General features: G+C 37.4%; 1 protein-coding gene across 6 annotated transcripts in view; it reads right to left on the bottom strand.

Moving 5' to 3' along the window:
- R3HCC1L (R3H domain and coiled-coil containing 1 like) overlaps nucleotides 1-22,893 on the bottom strand; it is a 129,149-nt gene that overhangs the window by 39,559 nt on the left and 66,697 nt on the right. For all 6 annotated transcript variants that reach the window (XM_012524598.3, XM_058298642.1, XM_071215727.1 and 3 more), the window contains one exon: nucleotides 15,301-17,111. In XM_012524598.3, the coding sequence (XP_012380052.1) occupies nucleotides 15,301-17,097 (1,797 nt within the window). In that variant the 5' untranslated portion in view covers nucleotides 17,098-17,111. The remainder of the gene's footprint in view (nucleotides 1-15,300; nucleotides 17,112-22,893) is intronic.

Below are 22,893 nucleotides of genomic sequence, written 5' to 3' on the forward strand. Positions count from 1 at the left end.
ATTTTTCATCAATTCTTAAATGTATCTTTTTTTTCATCTCAATCTCTCTGAAATTGAGGTGCACCTTACAATCATGCATATTATATTATAATGGCTTGCCTGCACATGCATGAGCATCAAAAAGCACCAGTACTAAGTTCAGCAGAGAGGGTATCAGCAGCATAAAGGAAAATGTCAAAGTAACAGCGGAGCATACTTTTAACCTTAAGGAATCCAAACAATTGTAAAGAGAGGGTGGGAGAGATGGTGAATCAAACATGACTAGTAAATCGGAAGTAGAATGGCTCTACTTGAGAGAACAGCTAGCTTAAAAATCCAAAAATGAGTTTTAGTTTTTATGTATTCTTTTAAGAAATGCTGCATCATCAAATATCTTGATGCCACAGGGATGGTATACTGTATGGAAAAGCATCAGTATCAATGAATAAGTCAAGAAGTTACTAGGAAGAGTTGGACTATGAACACAAAGAAGTTTTAGGAAAACCTTAAGCAATTTATTTCACCTATATTTTCCTTTTTACGTATATAAAAAATTATATATGGCAAAAATGTATGGAAGACAGGATTGTGGGAAGATGGCAGATTAAGGAGCTACAGGATTCAGTCCTTATACCAGAACAACTATTAAACAGGCAGTATCTATCTGAAACAACTATTTTGAAACTCTGGAGGCCAGCAGAACACTGTACAGTATCTAGAGAAGAGCAGGGAGGAACAGTCTGGTGAATTACAGTAAAGAACAACAAATTATTCTCTCCATGTGGTGGCTACCGGTGCCCAACCACCACTCTTGTGGCAGGCCACTCATGGTTCCAGCCCCTGCCCAGCTTGCAGGTGACAAAAAGGGACTTAAAAATACTCTTCCCCAAGACCAGAGGTGGGCACACCCAATCACTGATATGGCTTTTATTAGTGACTTCAGATATTTGGGGGCTTGGTTCTGAGGGCGGCCATTGTTTCAACCTGCCCTGAACAACCTGAACAACAGTGGGTTGAGGAGATGTGGAGATACTGCATGTTCTCAAGCTGTGGGAGACAGGTGGTTGGGCTGCATTTGCTGGGCAGGCCAAGAAACCCTGGCTTTGGGGAGCCATGGAAGAAGCTCTTGGTGCTATTCCTGACCCCCTCCCCAAAGTACTTTAAAGTCAGTCTGAGTCCTATCTGTGGGTACCTGGCCTTGCCTCAGCTGGGAAACACTGAGGGAGGAAACATCACCCCTCCTCCCAGAACCTGCCCTGCGGGCTAAAGCAGCTTTAGACGAGGAAAGGAGGTTAAAACACCCTCAAGGCTGACAGCATGGCGCAGAGATTTATCTACTTTAAACACCTGGGAGAGGGAGTTCTGTCTCCTGGGAAAAGGAGGGGCCATTCAAAATCCTCTAAATATTGTGATTATACCAAATGCCACTGATAGTATACTATAGATGGAGTGCATGGTTTATGAGTATATTTCAAAAAAATTGATTTTTAAAAAGTCTTGCTAAATTGTATTAAAAAAAAAAATCCTGTAAACATGGAAACTCCAAAACAACTAACAAGTATAAGCCCAGGACAAGATATTAGGCACAGAAAGAGAGGGAGGACACTGCACACTGCATTGCCCTGGGCAGACTTTCCTGATAGGAGGGATAAAGCTCAAGAAAATTCTGTCTTATCACCAGCTGGTTGCAAAATTAAGAAACAGTCATCTCAGGAAATAATCCCAGAGTTAACTTTTAAAATATTAAAATGTACAGTGTGCCAAAAAGGAATACAAGTCAAAGAGCAGGAAATGAAGGCCCATGCAAAGGAAGAGGCAGAAAATTCAAAAAACACCAAAGAAGAAGATGAGAATGTGGACATACCTAAAAAAGCCTTTTAAAAAATGATTTAAAAAATGCTCAAGGAGCTGAAAGAAAACAGAGAGAAAGAAATAAAGGTTATCAGGAAAACAATGAAAGCACCATGTAAGAGTCATAGTAAAGAAAAAATTTAAAAAGAAACCAAACAGAGCTACTGGAGTTGAAGACCACAATAACTGAAATGAAAAATTTCCAGGAGGGTTTCAGGAGCAGAATGCAGCTGGCAGGAGAATCAGTGTATTAAAAAACGAGACACTTGAAATGTGCCAGGCTGAGGAACAGAAAGGAAAAAGAAATACAAAAAAGCAAAAATAGCCTAAGAAACCTCCCAGACACTATCAAGTGTACCAAAGTACACATATGGGTCTTCTTCCAGAAGGAGAAGACAGAAAGAGACAGAAGGAATATTCAAAGAAATAATGACAGAAAACTTCTCAAACTTAGTAATATATGTGAATATACATATCTAAGAAGCCCAGAAAACACCAAACGAGATAAACATGAAGAAAAATACACCCTATCATATACTAAGCACATTAACTAATGCAAGGGACAAGGGAAGAATTCTGAGAGCTGCAAGAGAAAAGCAACATTGTTACATACAAGGCAGTCTCAATTACACTTAGTACCAATTTATCATCAGAAACCATGGAGGCAAGAAAGCAGAGGGTTGAAATACAGGGCTGAAAGAAAACCAAGAATTTTATATCTGGTGAGACAGTCTTTCAAAATTGAGAGGGAAATTAAGTCGTATTCAAATAAACAAAAGCTGAGGGGGTTCATCACCACTAGGCCTGCCCTACAAGCAATGCTAAGGGAGTTCTTCAAACTGAAAGGAAAGTACACTAGACAGTGGCTCAAAGTGGCATAAAGAAATAAAAACCTCTGTTAAATGGGACTATTTGTGTAATTATAACTGCCATTATTATTGCATTGTATTGTTTGGTGTGTGTAGATCCACTTCTTACTTCCTACAGGTGCATTTTAATGCAAATGGATAAAAAGTACAAATCTAAAGTTTTGGATATGCAATGTACAAAGATACAAATGGTAACAAGTAGGGGAAAAACGTGGGGGACAGAGGGGTGCAAGAAAGGCATGTGTGTATACTACTGAAGTTGGGATCAAACCAAATACAATTGTTACATATTTAGGATGCTAAATTTTAATCCCATGGTAACCACAAGAAAAATAGATTGAAAGTATATTCAGATAAAAAAGAAAAGCACTGAACATGGTACACACAAGAAAGCAAATAAACATAAAAGTAGGCATTAACGGAAGAATTGAGGGACAAAAGCTGAATAAAACTTACAAGGGCTAAATAGCAAAATGGCAGAAGAAAGTCATGCATTATCAGTAGTGAGTTTAAATGTAAATGATTAAACTCTTCAGTCAAAAGGCAGACATTGGCAGAACAGATAAAAAAGCATGACCCAATTATATGCTGTCTGCAAGAGACCCACTTTAAACTCAAAGATACAAGTAGGATGAAAGTGAAAGAATGGTGAAAAATATATACCATGCAAGTAGTATACCATGAGAGTGAAAAATACGTACCAAAAGAGAGCTGTGGTAACTATACTACTATCAGATAAAATAGACTTTAAATCAAAAACAGTTATGAGGGACAGAGACAGTCATTATATACTGATAAAAGGGTCAATTCAACAGGAAGACGTAACAATTATAAATATATATGCACCTAAAAGCAAAGGCCAAAATATATGAAGCAAATACTTGACTTGAAGTATTTCAAAGAAATAATGACAGAAAACTCCCTAAGCTTAGAAAAAGATGTGAATATGCACAGACTTGAAGGGAGAAAGTGACAGTTCTACATTAATAGGAGACTTTAATATACCACTTTTAATAATCCATTGAACATCTAGTCAGAAGACCAATAAGGAAATAAAAGACTGAACGATATTCTAAACCAACTACACTTAAAAGACATATACTGAACACTTCATTCAACAATAAGAGAATATACATCTTTCTCAAGTGCACATGGGTCATTCCCCACAATAAAACATATATCAGGTCACAAAATAATTCTCAATAAATTAAAAAATATAGAAATAATAAATGTACCTTCTCCAATTGCAAAAAAAGGAGAAAACACTTCCTAATTCATTCTATGAGACCAACATCACCCTCATACCAAAGCCGGATAAAGATACCACAAGAAAAGAAAACTACAAACCAATACCTCTTAAGAATATAGGTGCAAAAATCCTCAATAAAATACCAGCAAACCCAATTCAACAGCAATATTGAAAGAACTATATACCATCAGCCAAGTGGGATTTACCGCTGGTATGCAAGAGCGGTTCAATATGAGAAAATCAATTAATGTAATACACCACATTAACAAAATAAAGGGGAAACACACACACATGATCATATTAACTGAAAAGGCATTTGACAAAATTCAGCATCCCTTCTTGGAATACTAGGAATAGAAGGAAACTTCCTCATATATGATAAAGGGCATATATGAAAAGCCTACAGCTAACATCCTACGTATCAGTGATAGACTAAAAGCTTTCCCTCTAAGATCACGAACAAGGTAAGGATGCCCACTGTCACCAGTTTTATTCAACAATGCCAAAGCAAATAGGCAAGAAAAAGAAATAGAAGACACTCAAATTGGAAAGAAAGAAGTAAAAACTTTATTTCCTGATGGCATGATGGTATATACAGAAAATCTCAAAAAACCCACAACAAAGGTAATAAATACAGGGAAGTGGAGGGGTAAAAGATCAACACCAAAAATGATTGCTTATACATGTAAGCAATGAATAATCAGAAGAAGAAACCAAGAAAAAAAAATCCATTTATAATTGCAAATTAAAAAATCAATTATCTAGGAATAATTCTAACCAAGGATGCAAAAGATGTGTATACAGAAAACTGTAAAACATTGGTAAAAGAAATAAAGGACCTAAATAAATGGAAGGACATTCTGCATTTACGAATTAGAAGACTAAATATCATTAAGATTCCAATCCTACCTAAAACAATTTATAGATTCAATGTAATGCCAATCAAAATCCCAACAACTGTATTTGCACAGAAATGGAAAAGCCATTAAATTTATATGGAAAGGTAAAGGGCCCAAAATAGCCAAAGCTATCTTGAAAAAGAAGAATGATGTTGGAAGACTCACACTTTCCTATCTTAAAACTTGTAACAAAGTCACATTACTCAAAACAGCATGGTCCTGGCACAAGAACATCCATACAAACCAATAGAACTGAATTAGAGAGCTCAGAAATCAATCCTCACATTTATGGCCAACTGATTTTTGACAAGGGGGTAGAGACCACTCAGTTGGGAAAGAACAAGTCTCTTTAACAAATGGTGCTGAGAAAACTGGACCCCTACAGAATATATAAAATCAACTCAAATGGAGAAAAGACCTAAATACAACAGCAAAAAGCATCATACCCCTAAAAGAAAACATAGGGAAATATGTTCAGGACCTTGTGTTAGGCAATGGCTTCTTAGACATGATACCCAAAGAACAAGCAACAAAGGAAAAAACAGGTAAATGGGACCTCATCAAAATTAAAAGCTTTTGCACTTCGAAGGACTTAATCATGAAAGTAAAACACAAAATAGGAGAAAATATTTGGAAACCACATATCCAATGAAGATCTAATACCCAGAATATAAAAAGATATCCTTCAACTTAACAACAAAAAGACAAACAACCCAATTAAGAAATGGGCAAAAGACTGGAATAGATATCTCTCCAAAGAAGATAAACAATGACCAGAAAGCATGTGAAATGATGCTCAACATTATTAGCCATTAGGAAAATGCAAATCAAAACCACAATAAGATATCATTTCACATTCATTAGAATAGCTTTTTTTTTTTTTTAATGGAAAATAACAAGGGGTGGAGAGAATGCAGAGAAACAGGAACACTCATTCACTGCTGGTGTTGATGTACAATGGTGCAGCTGCTGTGAAAGATAGTTTGACGGTTCCTCAGAAAGCTAAGTATAGAATTACCATATTAACTGGCAATCCTCTAATAGTATAATTATACCCAAAAGAATTGAAAGCAGGGACTCAAACAGATATTTACACACCAATATTCATAGTGGCAGTATTCATAATTGCCAAAAGATGGAAGCCATCCAAGTATCCATCAACCAATGAATGGCTAAACAGAACGTGGTATCCACATACAATCAAATATTATTCAGCCATAAAAAGGAATGAAGTCCTGATACATGCAACAATGTAGATGAACCCTGAAGACACTATCTTGAGTGCAATAAGTCAGACACAAAAGGACAAATATTGTATGATTCCACTGATTTGAAATAAATAGAATAGGCAAACTCACTGAGTCAGAATCTAGAGTACAGGTTACTAGGGAATGGGGTAGGGATAAGGAACGGGAAGTTAAGGCTTAAATTGTACAGGGTTCCTATTGGGAGTGATGGTAATGACTTGGTAATGCATGTTGGTGATGACAACACAATATTGTGAGCATAACAGCACTTAAATATATATCTGAATATGGTTGAAAGGGGAAATTTAAGGTTATTTATATGGTAACAGACAAAAAATTTTAAAAAGAAATCCATGGCTCTATACAGAGAACCCTAAATTAAACCAGATTATAGTCAATAGTACAACTATAAAAAAGTGTTTCTTCAATTCTAACAAATGTTCCATACCAAGGCTAGCTGTTATTGATAAGGTAGTATATGGGAGTCCTGTATTTCATCCATGATCTGTAAACCCACAACTTCAATTAAAAAAATTTAATGATGTCTAAGTATAAAAGAGTTCTTTTAATATGTATGTAGCAGTTTGATATTACTGATGAATTCCAAAAAGAAATATTGGATTATGTTTGTAAACTGATCTTTTCCTCTGGGCATATTAGATTACATTGGATTCATAGGTTTATTTGATTAAGTAATTATGTAAACCTCTTGTGCCAGTAGGGTGTTGAGTTCCCACCCTTTGGTGGGTGGGGACTCACAGATAAAATACATGGCAAAGGACAGAGTTAAGACTTTTTGATGTTGGAGTTTGATGCTGAAGCCTTAAGCTGGAACCCTAGGAAGTAAGCACACAGAGGAGCGAGAAGCATGACCCTGGAAGGGAGGAACCCAGGAAGCCTGAACCCTCACAGATGTTGGCAGTCATCTTGCTCCAATATGTGAAAATAGACTTTTATTTTTTTTATTTATTTCTCTCCCCTTTCCTCCCCCCCCCCACCCCAGTTGTCTGTTCTCTGTGTCTATTTGTTGCATCTTCTTCATCCGCTTCTGTTGTTGTCAGCGGCACATGAATCTGTGTTTCTTTTTGTTGCATCATCTTGTTGTGTCAGCTCTCCGTGTGTGTGGCACCATTCTTACGCAGGCTGCATTTTCTTTCGCACTGGACAGCTCTCCTTACAGGGCACACTCCTTGCGCATGGGGCTCCCCTACGTGGGGGACAACCCTACATGGCAGGGCACTCATTGTGCACATCAGCACTGCGCATGAGCCAGCTCTGCAGGGGTCAAGGAGGCCCGGGGTTTAAACCGTGGACCTCCCATATGGTAGACGGACACCCTAACGGCTGGGCTAAGTCTGCTTCCCTGCTGTGTGTTCTTGTCTGTTTCTGTTGTTGTCAGCGGCACGGGAATCTGTGTCTCTTTGTTGTTGCGTCATCTTGCTGCGTCAGCTCTCCGTGTGTGCGGCGCCATTCCTGGGCAGGCTGCACTTTCTTTCACGCTGGGCGGCTCTCCTTACGGGGTGCACTCCTTGCACATAGGGCGCCCCTATATGGGGGACACCGCTGCGTGGCATGACACTCCTTTGGGCCAGTTCCACACGGGTCAAGGAAGCCCAGGGTTTGAAGCGCGGACTTCCCATGTGGTAGACAGACACCCTATCCACTGGGCCAAGTCCGCTTCCCCCAGTTTTAATTTTTAAAAACTCATGCACTTCCATCTCTAGGGCAGGATAAAGTTCTAGTTCCCAGCCATTATAGTTGAAAGGTGTTGGGGACATTCAGGACAGCGCTTGCCTTCAGCAATACCAGGGAACACAAAATGGCTGCCAGAGCTGATGCAATAACGGTCTAAACTATCATCAGCCTTCTTCACGGAAGGAGGTTCGCGCCCTTTCTGCAGTTATCTTACCTCTGCCACTTCCCCCAGCAACAGCTAGCACCAATCAGTGATCATCGCCCATCCTTACCTCTGCTACTTCCCCCAGCAACAGCTAGCACCAATCCCCTACCGCCAACCGTCCCTATCAGCCACTCCCCCTTCCCCAAGAGTATATATATCCTGCATCTTCAATAAAATTTTGCAGCTTGATCAGAACACTGTCTTGCTGTCATTCTTCATGTCTCTTGTCCTGTAACATTCCTCCCTGACAGGTGCTCGAGCCCTCGTTAGCGTCCCGCGGGCCGGGACACAAAGGTCTAGGAGACCTATAACATTAATATCAGCTTAGATCACGGGGGAAGGAACAGGAACATTTTTGTGGGTACTTTCAATTAAACACAATTAACCACTTTAAAACTATAGTTACAGCTTAAAAAAATTTAAATATGGGAGACATCAGGAGATTATAAGGACAAGGACAACAGAGACTTGAGCAAAAGTTGATGGTATAACATCAGTGCAGTTGCTTCAAGAATCACTGTCTATTTACAAAGAATTAACCCATACAGTCAATACTCAATTATGTAGGTTAGTTTATTCAAGCCCTTGATTTTTGTTTTTCTCTTCCATTAGCACCTTGTGGCTACAGACCTGCTTATTAACTCATTTTCTACTGAAGAAAATCAATTTAAATTTTTATGATTATATAAACCTTGATAAATTAAAAGATTTGGTTAGTGAATAGGCTTAAAACATAAACAAAAAAGGTGGTTTTTAGATTATCTGGATTTGATTCTATTTAAGGTATCCCAATATCACAGAAAATTGAGAACAGCCAACAATTTTTCATGTTGGTCTATGGTAATGTGAATAAATCAATAGCTGTGGATAAAATATTTTACCCATTTAACTTCCCCTCTTTGGAAGATAGGGAAATAACACCATTCTTAAAAAATTATTATTTCTCATGACCTAAGTTCAAAACCATCCAATCCATAAAAGGAACTCCCTAAAAAAGTAATGATGCTGTAGTGTGTAATGTACATAGGTTCAACCCTCCTCTACACTACTTCTGGCATGTCATTTTTCATAACAGAATAATTTGGATTTTTCCACTGTAATAAATTCTAAATATTAAATATAATGGTGAATAAGGTCACCAACAGTAGCTCCTATTCACAGATAAAATTATCTAACTTATCCAAGGTTATGCCTCCAACAAACTTATGAAGAAACTGAAGATAAGACATGCAAACAAGGACCTCTAGAGATTTCTCTAGAATAGGTATCAATAGCATTTCTACAACTCTGATCAGTGCAAAAAAAGCCATACCCATAAGAATGGACTAAAGTATGGGCAAAAGAGAAGAGGAAAGTGAGCAAGGAAAAAGAAAAGAAGAAGAGTGAAGGAAATAAGAAATGGAAAGCTGTAATAATGAGACATGTATTGGCAGTACAGTATCCCCATTTTGGTTCAGATTATTGTTTAATGACCCTACAAGAGAGGAAAAATTAGAGAGCTCTAGTTCTCTCCCACGAATGGCAATGTATAGCAAATGAGCGCACTGGAAGAGACCAAGTGAATCTCCTGAACAGGTGGGCTTGTTCTTATTCAGACAGTATAGAAAGGTTAATATGGCAGGCTGACTTGGCATTCTGAGAAGATGCTGGAAAGATTCACTGAATAGTGAAAACATGGCAGTAGATTAAATTTACAGTTAAGAGGAAGAGAGGGGGACCTATCCATATTTCTTCTTCCTCCCAGCATGGCTGAAAGGACTGAATCGAGAGATCATTGCAGTAGAAAGATAAGACCAGACCAGCCTGGAATAGTAAAACCAAGTTGAGCAAAGGAATACTAGAGGTTTGACTCTTCCCAAACTAGCACTGAAAGCTTAACTCACATACTGCAATGACAATCAGTGACAAAAGCTCTTCATGAGATCTAAGAAAGATTGCAAAGGACACAAAACAGGCATTTACTGCCATTCCACTTCTTGCTTGATTTCTCTAGTCCCTGACCCACCTTTTCCTTTTGCTATCTTTAGCTAACTAAAATCCTCCATCACAACCAGGTCTGTTTTCCTATTCCAAAAGTTCTCTTTGTTGTCTACTTTAGAGAATATCAGGCCTTGTCGGTCTGGTCCCTATTAGCAACAGAAAAAATGTACTTCTGACCTTCAAACTGAAGACTCAGACCTATTGGTTTAAGAAGTGAGTCAATTTTGACCTAGGTTGGCATTATAACAGTATGACCCATCAATTGAAGTATTAAAATTTTCATCTTGGTATTTTAAGGCTGGTATACATTAGGTCTAGCCATCCCTTTGGCTCTCCCTTAAAAATCTCAGTCTTTGGCAATCTATGCAAAAGAGCTGTATATGATTGATGATTACCACTTAAATTCCCTCTGTCTAAAACGAGTCCTAACTATAAGCCTACACTTCCTAGACACCCCAACCTCAAATTTACCACAACAAAAAAGAAGTATAAATTTACATATATTTAGACTGCTATCTATTTCAGCAGCCACCTATAGCAGGGTCACTCCTTCCCTCCTACCACTACTTCCCAAATCCCAGTAGCAGAGTACCCAGCATGCCTTCAAGTATTTTCTTATACAAATGATTAATTAAAATCAGGTGCGCATGAGATCTAATTCTCCCAAAGGTACATTTGCATCTGTAACCAAATTTTCTTAGCCCAAATTAATCTTTAATTTGGGATTATTGTTTCTGTTGTATTTTTTTCTGGATAGGAGGGGACTGCACTCTAGTTTTCTTTGCCAACCTTAACCTTTCCCTTCCTTGCTACTATCACTAAATAGAGAACAAATAAAATGGCATAAACATTAGGAGTCATATCACTACCTCCACACCAATCTGCCCCAACCCCCATACCACATCCTGTGAAGTTTAATGAAACAATAGCACTGCCAGGGACAGAACAAGGCATACCAGCAATATTTGAAGCTTCAGAGAAGAATCCTTAAATAAAAGCCTTCCTTGTACTGACAATAAAGGCCCTGACCCATTATTTCTTTAGATGAAAAGGGACCCAAAATTAAAATGTTATTGGCCTGTGTGCTGATTGGGAGGAAAAAAACATTAAGGAACAAATCTAACAGAGCTCAGCAGGGAGATTTTCAGTTTTAGGAATCACTTGGTTTAAAAAAAGACAAACCTATGAATGTTAATCTTAGAAATCTACTTAAAGTTTCTTCTTTCTGGGTGAACCAGAGATCTAATTATCATCCACTAAGGGACTGGACAATAAACAGAGTATATAATTCAAACAATTTCCACTGGATATCCCTAGTGACTGCATTAGAAGACACAGCAGCTGGAAGATGAATCATAAATCCCCAGTTAGGCAGTCAATAACATTTTAATTCAGACATTTTTAATAAAAATATGAACTAAAAATCCATCAAGAATGTGCTGTAACTAATAAAAGATACTGTGAAAATGAGAGACCGGTATGATTAAAAATTAGCAAAGATAACTTTTTAGGAACATAGAACAATATAGTAGAGGTGGGGATTATAATCTCTTATTTAACTTCTATGGCCTCACCTATATGAAACACTATCAACTAGTTTAGCCCTCAGTGATCTAATTCTCATTTGAAGCCAATGTCTATAGTACCCATCAGGCAAATACAGCTTCATAATATCCCTTATATGGTTGTTTTATACTAATTACCCTTAGATTGTCATATAACTATCTAGTCACATGTTTACATCTTGTCTCAACAACTAAAATACAAGCAGCTTTAGAGGAGAGAAGAAAGCAGCCATTACTATACCTTTAACATAGTAACTGATAGAAATAACTAAAACATGGCCAGCTGTTGATTATTTATAGTTTATCAAACTCCAAGTGTTATAATATTTGCTATTTAACTGAACAGCGATGGGGTACCAACTGTCAACTCTGCCTCTAGAAGATGGGATATGAAGGACTTTCCTCTCTTTGAACCTCATATAATTTTCCTTCAGTGACTGGATTATGAAATTTTTCCCTTCTATCTCTGTTTTCCACTTTAAAATGGATGGAATTTTGGAAAAGATTATAGGGAGACAGAGCATGTGAATGTGAGGTAGAACACATAGGGAAGGAAATAAATGGAAATGTGGTGTTCCTTTACTCTTCCCTTTTCCGTGATTATACATTGTGAGTAGCCTTCTGTAACAAAAGGACTTTCCAAATTCTTAAAATGCAGTATACACATACCTAACAATTTATCCCTATCTAATAACTCAAATCATGGCCAGAAAAGGGCAATGAAGAGGTCAGATGCCAGCATCTATCGATATCAATATTATCTTCTGGCATCCCACTAATTCCTACCAACAGGTCTGCTGATCTGCACAGGAGGCAGCAGGAGCTATGGAAGTGTTTTCTATGTAACAATAATTCCTGTGTTCTCGCCTCAAGGTGAGGGGGTTGTCAAAGTCAACATCCCTTCCTTTATCAATTATCAACTTATGTTTCTTAGAATCATATCCTGGCTATATAGGAGTTTGAGAGTGATATTTAAGGACTGCAGTTCTAGAGCTCAGTATGATCTACTTATATTCTCTACTCTCCTGGGGCAGTTTTAAAGGTTCAACAGGTAGTTATTACATGTGTTAGAGGTGCCACACCCCGCTCTACCACATACCTTCCTGGCTATTAGAGGCAGAGTCTACCTCCATCAACAAGGAAACAAGCAAAAAGGGAAAACAGCAAAAAAAATCTTAGGTTAAAGAGCCAATGCGGCTCAGTGATTGAGCGCTGGCTTTCCACATAAAGGTCCTGAGTTCAATCCTCAGCCCTGGTACCTCAAAAAAAACAAAAAAACAAAAAAAAACCCCAGAAGGCTGGTAAGTTTCCAAGATAGGCAGACACTCTGGTTTCACGTTTTATAAATATGTTTGGAACAATAAAAATCATAATTGAGAGCCAACAATTGCTAGAGGACTAATGTTTTTGGATTTCTGACATCTTTCAATATTATTATTATTACTAATATTATTATTATTACTACATCTTGTAGAACCCAAGTACAAGAGACCATCATAGTTTGGAGACTATCATAACTGCATTCTCAATCTATCCCCCTCTTTCCTGCTCTCATCTGTCCACATATTTCAACACAGACCCCATTCATTCCAAAGTACTCCAAAGATATTCAACAAAACACCCAGGCTCTGGCTGTCTTCAATTTAGAACACTACATACTCTTTATAATTCTGTTTTTCTTGCCAGTCCCAACTTTAGTTCATGCCAGCTTCTTACGCTCTTCAAAATACCAAGTGGCAACCTAAATTCTTTTGCACCTATTCTAAAGTGTTAAGATCTGAAAACAAAACTGTACACCTGAATCTCCCTTCCCCCAAAGCCAAATTCCCACACTAACACAGAGAATCCAAGTTGCAGCAGCAATGGTGTTTTGAAAGCCCCTAGAGACTACCTAAAAAAGGCAGGGTACCTCAATTCTGCCCTGTCACCTACATCCATTCAACAAATATTTACTGATTTTACCATATGTAAAAGGCTCCATGTGCCATGCCCTTCTTTTGTGAGAAGCAGAAAACAGTACTTCTATACACAACTGTGCTCTTTATCTTCAAGAAGTCCTTTTGCCAACTCCTGGAACAGTCTTTTCTCAGACTAAGGTCTTCTCCCAATGCTTTCATACTTAATATCTTCTCTATATTCACCTAACTTCCCATATTATAAGTTTTTCTAACCCAATTTGGGGCTTAAACTTCCACTAAGCAGTTTTTCTAATTACAGGCTGACAGCCATCTGTAGTCTTCCCACTCACATTCTGATACATACTTTAAGTCTGTGTCTTACCTTTGAACAGTGGTTCTCAAACTTTATGTGCATCAGAATCAACTGAAAAACTTGTAAATATACAAACTGCTGTGCCCAAGCATTTGCATTTATAACAAGTTCTCCAGGCGATAAGTATGCTGCTGGTACAGGGACCACACTTTGGGAACCAATTCTTTGAGAATACAATGAAAGTTATGAAAAAAATGTACAGACATACAAAATTTTGCATTCAATTTCAAGGGGTACATGTATGTCCATTCATAGATACCCTATGCTTTATACTTCTTTCTAAGGAATGTTATAGCGTTTCCTGATGTGACAGCAGGAAATGCTAACTGTGGTACAGGGAAACACAAATGCAAACACCTTGTAAGAATGAGGTAGAGTTGCTTGGTTTTGGAAAGTCAGCTCTGTCCAGTGCTCTGTCCTCTTGAGTTTCATGTGGCTCTTTCACATAATGTTTTCTATTATCCTGGTTTAATTCTTAGAAGCAAAAGCAAAAGACTTATCATTTAGTTCTTAAAAGGATCCTAGAAATTGATCAAATAAAAGCCTTAATTGTATTGGCAAGGAAATGGTCTGGTAGAAAGAACATAAACTTTAAGACAAAACTAAATAGAAATCCTGATTCTGCCTCCCATATTGATGTAACCACTGCGCTTCAATTTTCTTCATTTATTAAAATTGCGGATCTTATAGGGAAATCATTTATTCCCTTCCAGGCAAGAGTTATGTCCAATAAGGAATGAAAAGGGGAGTGACTTTTACTATTAAAAACCAATGAGTCTTATTTATAACGAATTTAAAAGAATTTCATCTACTAACAAATTTAAATGTTGAGTATAGTGTCTAAGTTCAGGAAATGAAAAGGCTGAACTAAATAATTTCTAAGATGCCGCCAACATTTTGTATTTATGAACTCCAAATGGCCAGCATTCTTATATTTTCTATATACACTAAACAATCATTTATCCTTCAATTCACCTCAAGTACAAACTCCTTAAAAAATAATCATGCCTTCTTTTATTTTACCCCTCCTTTCTGTACCTCCTTTCCCCTATAGTGTCTAGCAATGTTCTAACATCTACTGGAAAAATAAAACAAATATGAATAATAATAATAACTGTTCTTCCCCAAAATGGGCCCATTCAAAATACATATTGTCAAAACAGAGAAGTCCTTTCCAAGTTTCCCTCAGTATTTCCTCAAGAGATAATCAGGCAGAATCCATTTAATTTATCTTTAGTCTATTCACTAAGATCTCTTGGGACTTAACTATTATAGACATAGCTGAATTCTGTAACTTTTATTTTTTAAAGATTTATTAGACATTCTTTTCTCAGTCTACACTCCTATAAGTTTATTGTGAGAATCTTAGAATTGGATGTAATGTATGTAAACATGAATGCACACAAATTTCTATCAAGATTACTGCCAAAATCCCAGTTTCCCCAAATACATAAATTTGCTAAGCCTCAAACAATTTCATCTAAGCATACCTCTTGTAGAAAACGTGGATCCAGGCAGTCACCATCATCATTAAACATAGTTTCCCAGCTCTCCTCAGTAGCAGCACTTCCCTCCACATCAGAAGTTTTGATTGCTTTTGGTTCCATGGATGTTTCCATAGATACTGAACCTTTATCAGGAAAGGATACACCAAATTCTACATTCTCTGAGTCATCCTCCTCTTTTGTACTGAACTCTTCAGCAGTTCTTAGTTCACGCAATGCCTCTATGGTATCACCAGTACAATCCAGATCTTTGCCCACAGCACTATCTGATAGTACTTTTGTCCCATTTAACATACTGAGTTCAGAGTCCAAAAAAGTGTTATAATCACTATTGACAACTTTTATAGGTAAGGAGGAATCACAATCTGACAAGTGCTCTATCAATCTTTCTGTAGACACTGTGAAACTCGATGAAATATTCTTAGTATAAATATCTGAGAAGGCAGCCAGGTTGCTAAAATTTTCAGTGTCATTCTCACTTACAGCTACATGAAGAGGGGCTGTGTCTGCACTCATTTCTGTGTGTTTTGAGAAATTACTTTTCTTACTACAGGCCTCACTAGCTGTTCTAACTGCAACTACACCAGGGCTGCCCATAGTTACATTATTAGATAAGACATCTATAAGGTTCATCATACATGCCTTCTTGGTAACACCATCTACATTCTTAGATCCATTATTTGTATATGTTTCATGAGCAAGGACAGCAATGTCAGAAGGTTCACATTTTACACATGACTCATCAACAATGCTGTCATTCTTCTCATACTGTGTAAACACTACTGGATCAAAAATGCCATTTGTGCTCTCTAATTTGCTGACTATAGGCATTTTATGAGAGACGTGATCCATAGTCTCAGGAATGGAATCTGTACTTCTCTGATCCAAGATGAAATCTGTACTGTTGGCTACATCACCTATATTCTCAGCTTCAAAGTCTATGCAAGTTTGCTCAATGACACCATCTGAACTTTCATGAACAGAAACAGCAGTGATGCCTCCATTGCTGAGCTTCAACATTCCATTAGATGTCTGCATGCCTTGTTGTACAAATTCAGAATCAGACCTTAATCTTAATGGTGCAATCATATTCTCAGGTTTCAGTACAGAACTAAAACTTCCAGGAAACTGGGATACTACATCTACAACCTTGGAATCAGTTTCAATTTTGCTTTTCACATCCTTATCTTCAAATGTTTCCCCACTTAGTTCGTGCCTACTGAACTCACAGAGTTTGATATTTTGCAATGGTTTGTGTAGAACTTGAGCTTCATCAACTTCTGAACAAGAATGCGACAAAAGGAACCTTTCATGTTCTGTCACATCTATGCTTTCAACCTCCAAACACTCCACCTTCTTTGGTTTAAAATGTCTTTGTAAAGGTACACTAGGTATAATTCCAGGATTTGGGACTCTTTGCTGATATCCTTGGGATAATACTTCCTTGGATTCTGTGGCTCCCTTGTTAGTCCTATCTTTATTTCTTTCTTGAAGGCATGAGTCTTTTTTAAATTTTGTCGAAGATTTCTTTCTTTCCTTATGACTCTGTTCCTTTCTATCAGGATTAATATTTAGTCTTTGAGTCTCCAGTTTGTCTCTAAAGATCTCCTTTTGGGAGAGAAAGCTTTCCTTTCGTTCTTCTTTCACCATGAAGTTAGGTGGACAACAGCTTTTTTCATCACCTGACTTGAGGAGCACTGCACCCCTTCGAGCTTTGGGTACATAAAGTGCCATGTCAGGCCTTCTAGCTCGAACTCTGCATCTCTCTGTTTCTTGCTGCATGGCAACACTTCAACCTGCAAGAAGAGAGAAGATCTAATTATCAGAACTAATCACCATTTATTGAACCAAGAGTTTTTAAAGACAAGGTAGAGGGAGGGTCTACTAATTCATCCTATAAATCATTCCATAGAAACTCAAGGTAAAAGAGAAAATAAAACCTGCTATAAAATAACGCAATCAGGTAAGCACTGAAGAAAGCAAATTTCAAAACAACTTATGAAATTAATTTTATCCAGATGTCCTCTTTCTTCATATTCCACAAAATCTTTACTTCTACCTCCCAAGTCCTTTATATGTTTTATTTTATTTTAATTTTTTTATTCATTTTAAAAAAATATTACATTCAAAAAATATGAGGTCCCATTCAACCCCACCGCCCCCACCCCACCACTCTCCCTACGGCAACACTGTCTCTCCCATCATCATAACACACCCATTGCATTTGGTAAGTATATCTCTGGGCATCGCTGCACCTCATGGTCAATGGTCCACATCACAGCCCATACTCTCCCACGTTCCATCCAGTGGGCCCTGGGAGGATCTACAATGTCCGGTAATTGTCCCTGAAGCACCACCCAGGACAACTCCAAGTCCCGAAAACGCCTCCACATCTCATCTCTTCCTCCAATTCCCCGTACCCAGCAGCCACCATGGCCACTTTTCCCACACCAATGCCACATTTTCTCTGTGGACCTTGGATTAGTTCTGTCCATTGCACATCTATGTCAAGAGGAGGCTTAGATTCTACATGGATACTGGATGCAATCCTCCTGCTTTCAGTTGTAGGCACTCTCAGCTCCATGGTGTGGTGGTTGACATTCTTCAACTCCATGTTAGCTGAGTGGAGTAAGTTCAATAAATCAGAGTGCAGGAGTTGAAGTCTGTTGAGGCTCAGGGCCTGGCTATCATATTGTCAGTCCAGAGATTCAAATCCCCTAGATATATCTTAAACCCCAGCACCAACTACAATTCCAGTAAAGTAGCATGAAAGTCTTGTGAAAAGAGATCCCATCTGTATATGTTTTTTAACAAGTAGCTTTGTCTTAGGTAAAATTAAAAATGGATTCTTACCATAACAGTGATAGCCAGTTATCAAGTACTCATAAAACAGTTTCCATATTCTAAGAGCTTAGAGTTTACACTGAAGAGTACATTCAAGGATGACAACATAAATATATACAAAAATAATGATTTTAAGAGTAATCTGAATGAGAGAAGGCAGTTAAAAAACTATACTCATAGGCTAGAAAATGAGAGAAGCTTATCAAGGAATGCTTTCTAGAAGGTTTAGCTTTTCAACTACGATTTTTCAGGAAAGTAGAAGTTAGTTGGAAATGCAAAGCCATTATTCTATTCATCCTATTTAGCTAAGTGATCTACTAGAAATTTTCTTGGCTTCTAGTAACAACAAAACAGGCCTGAATAGGGTAGAGACCAAGGAAACTGTGATGGTACAACTCACAGAGTAGCTTCCTGACCTACCTCCACCATGACTGGTCAGTGGAATTTAAGGGGAAGAAATTTAACAAAAGTTAAATAAACCTTAATCTACGATCTACTGAATGCAAGGAATGTGCCATGCAAAATTGACTTATCCTTTTAATCTTCAAAACAATGCTGCTTAGATTTTAATAGGTATTAGTTTGTTCATGGTAAAGAGATAAAGGAAAATGTTATACCTGCAAAGAGAGGCCCACATACACGCAGATGTACTCATCGTTAACATTTTACCACATGTACTTCAAAGGGAGATAAAGAAAAGAAGGAAAAAAATGGTTAACAAATCCTGCTCACTCTATTTAAAATCCTAAAATTTTACCTAATCCAGGATACTTCCACAGTAAAGAAGCTCTACTCTCACAGTAAAGGCTATTTTCTTTTCAGCACAACTACAGGCCATGCCCTTATCATCAAGTATCCCTAGGGATCCTCCTGTTGCTTTTCTCTCTTGATGCCTTTAACATTTTCATTCTGGTTTAGAAACACCTCCAACTGCCCACCCCCCAATTTTGGGGGGTGTTCATTTAATTCTTAGTTAATAACTAGCAAGCCATTCTTCAAGGATTTTCCCTCTAGCTTTACATTTGTAGAAGATTATGTTAACATTTACCCAGGATTTTTCCAAAATGCCTAGTTTTTAATTATAGAATTACTACTGTTTCACTGGAAGAGGTGACATAGACATAGTGTATCTTGATCTCAATTAACAAAAGAGTTGACAAAATATATCATGATGAACTTTTGGATAAGATGGTGAAATATGGGCCACTTAATCGAACTGGCAAATGGACTCAGAAGTGATAAACAATAAGGGTAAAGATAATGAGTAGAAATGAACTTAGAGAGGGGTTATTTAAAGGACTGTTTCCTCATGGCCCTTTGCAACTCAACATTTTTAACAATAATTTTGATGTAGACAATAAACATTAGATGCTTATCAAATCTGCAGTGGACACAAAGCTACAGGTTTAGTAAATACCCAAAACAACAATCTGGAATGCTGTAATGAAAACAAGAGAAGATGTAAGACAGAATAAATACAAAGATCTGTCAAACAGTCAAGAACTCACATATAATTTGCACGAATATGATTGAAAAGCTTTTGCTTCATTCACAAGGTCAGTAAGAGCCAAAGAATAGTGATGTGGCTGTTTAGAAAGACAACACAGTCACAAATCGCAGAGTCTAGAAAATATACCACACAATGCATAATTAAAGGAACTAGACATGTACTTGTTGCCAAAATAAATCTAAATGGAAACATCACTGTTATCTTAATATGAATTGTTGGTTACTCTGCAGAAGAGAGAAATTTTTTCTTGTGTTTCTCCAGAAGCCAGAACCAGCATCAAATGGTAGAAATGAAAGGAAAACAAAGTTTAACTCAATATAAAAAAGAACTCTATTCCTACAGCTCTCTAACACTATCATCAGGTAATGAACTCTGCCTCTAGAAGAATTTAAATAAAGGCTGGATGAATGCTTGACATGCCAGAAAAGTAATTTCTATCTGTAAGGCATGTTGGTCTGGATTAATGGTAAGGGTTCTTCAAACTCTAAATTCTATGATTCTATTTCTAATCTGCCATATACATATATCAAAGACTTTATGTATTTAAAAGTAATTATTATGTTCTTTGGCTAATGACTTTTAAAACGCAATCTTTTTTAAAATGACTGCCTCCACATTGTCATATTTCCTAAAACTGAAAAACAATATAATAAATTTATAAGATTACTATTCCCTACCAAATCACTAAATTCAACTGTGCTATGACTAGCAGAATATTGGTAAATGCTTAGCAACAGGCTCTCCAAGTGTGGTTTGGACATGCATATTGGTTGAAATTTTTGTTTATATCAATGATGTCAATGATGTAAGTACTCTCTGTTAAATCAGATGAATGCTGGAAGAATATATTATAAACATTTTGGTGCTATTCAAAACACAATGCCTAAAACATGGCACACTCTTTAAGTTTGCCTTTTTAGCATTTTTTCTATACTTTTAAGTCTAGACAATCAAACCTGTAAGTCAAACCCTGATTTAACATGTTTGCTGATTTCTGTGGTATAAATATCCCCATAATGGCTAATTTCAACCTAATTAAATGAAGTCACTGAACATGGAGCTGGGAAAAGATGCGTTGTAACATACAATTATTGTATCTCAATCAAAAGGTACAAAAATGTAAATAAGCTAAGAACACAGATCATAGTAAATGCAATAAAATAATTAGGAGGTGGTAAGTTTGAGTATTAGTTAATCTTGTTTTTGTGTGTGTGTGGTAACATAGACCATAAAATTTGTCATTTTAACATTTTTAAATTTACTTTCTGTCCTAATAATTACTTTTACAATATTATTGCTATAATCACCACCTTACATTACTACAATTTTCATCACCTAAAACAGGAATTCTTTATCCATTAAGTAAAAACTCCCCTTTTTCCCTCACTTCAGTCCCTGGTAACCTTTAATCTACTCTATCCCTATGAATTTGCTTAATCTAATTATTTCATATAAGCAGAACCAACTTTTTGTTTTGAATGTATTTAAGTTTTATGTAATTTAATTTTTAATAATGGCTGTTTAACAACCAATTGGAAAGATTCCTAAAATTTCAGCTCATGCCAGTAGAAGCAACTCCAATACTGGCTATGGCCACTTATACATAGCCACTGGCTATGGTCATTTACACATAACAACATATACACAAAAAAGGAGACATATCTCAGCTTGTTTATTTTCAAGATACAGCAAATACACCTTAAGGCTTTGTTGTATTTTTATGAATTTTTTTTCAACCAAGGCATGAAAGACCTTTAACATTGGTGGTAAAAGTATCTGACACACAATTTTTCTTTTAAACTTTATTTTGTACATTTAATAATTGAAAACATAAACAATTAAAAACTAAAAAGAAAACACAGTTGAATAAAAACATATATTTCTCAAAAATTTTTGAACCATATAATATGCTACACTTTAGTTCACAATAATGCAACCATACAGTATTCGTCCTTTTGTGTCTGGCTGGCTTCACTCCACATAATGTCCTCCAGGTTCATCCATGTTGTCATATGCTTTACAACTTCATTTCTCCTTAACAGCTGCATAATATTTCATCCTGTGAACAGACCAGTTTGTTTATCCATTCATCTGTTGATAGACATTTGGGTTGTTTCCAACTTCTGGCAATAGTGAATAATGCTGCAATGAACATTTGTATACAGGTGTCTGTTCACGTCACTGCTCTCAGTTCTTCTGGATATATATCCAGTAGTGGTATTGTAGGGTCACGTGGCAACTCTATATTCAACTTCTTTAGGAACTGCCAAACAGTCCTCCACAGTGGCTGTACCATTCTGCATTACCACCAACAGTGAATAAGTGTTCCTATTTTCCCACAGCCTCTCCAACACTAGTAGTTCTCTGTCTTTTTTAATAATGGCCATTCTGATAGGTGTGAAATGATATCTCATTGTCCTTTTGATTTGCATTTCCCTAATCATTAGTGATGTTGAGCATTTCTTCATGTGTTTTTTTGCTATTTGTATGTCTTCTCTGAACAAATGTCTATTCAAGTCTTTGCCCATTTTTTAGTTAGGTCATTTGTCTTTTTATTGTTGAGTTGTAACATCTCTTTAAATATCCTGGATATTAAACCCTTATTGGATATGTGATTTCCAAATATTTTCTCCCACTGAGCACATACAGTTTTTAAAACTTATCTTGAATTGAAAACTTCCCACCCCAGAATGAATTAACCTGGGGCTTCATGTACCAACACGGATAAACTGAGGAGGGAGAGAGTGGGACAGGGGCATTAGAATTGAACCAAAAAATAATATTAATAATTGAACCAAAATAAGCTAACCGCTGAAGGAGCTATATACGATGACGTCATTAAATAAAGTTTAAAAACTGGGGAAACGGACTTGGCCCAGTGGTTAGGGCGTCCGTCTACCACATGGGAGGGCTGCGGTTCAAACCCCGGGCCTCCTTGACCCGTGTGGAGCTGGCCCACGCGCAGTGCTGATGCACGCAAGGAGTGCCCTGCCATGCAGGGGTGTCCCCCGCATAGGGGAGCCCCACGCGCAAGGAGTGCGCCCCGTAAGGAGAGCTGCCCAGCGTGAAAGAAAGTGCAGCCTGCCCAGGAATGGCGCCGCCCACACTTCCCGTGCTGCTGACAACAGAAGCGGACAAAGAAACAAGACGCAGCAAACAGACACAGAGAACAGACAACGGGGGGTGGGGGGGTGGGGGGAGTGGAGGGGTGGGGGGTGTTAAAT

Source organism: Dasypus novemcinctus, chromosome 6, assembly GCF_030445035.2.
Source record: "Dasypus novemcinctus isolate mDasNov1 chromosome 6, mDasNov1.1.hap2, whole genome shotgun sequence".
Classification (NCBI taxonomy): Eukaryota; Metazoa; Chordata; class Mammalia; order Cingulata; family Dasypodidae; genus Dasypus; species Dasypus novemcinctus.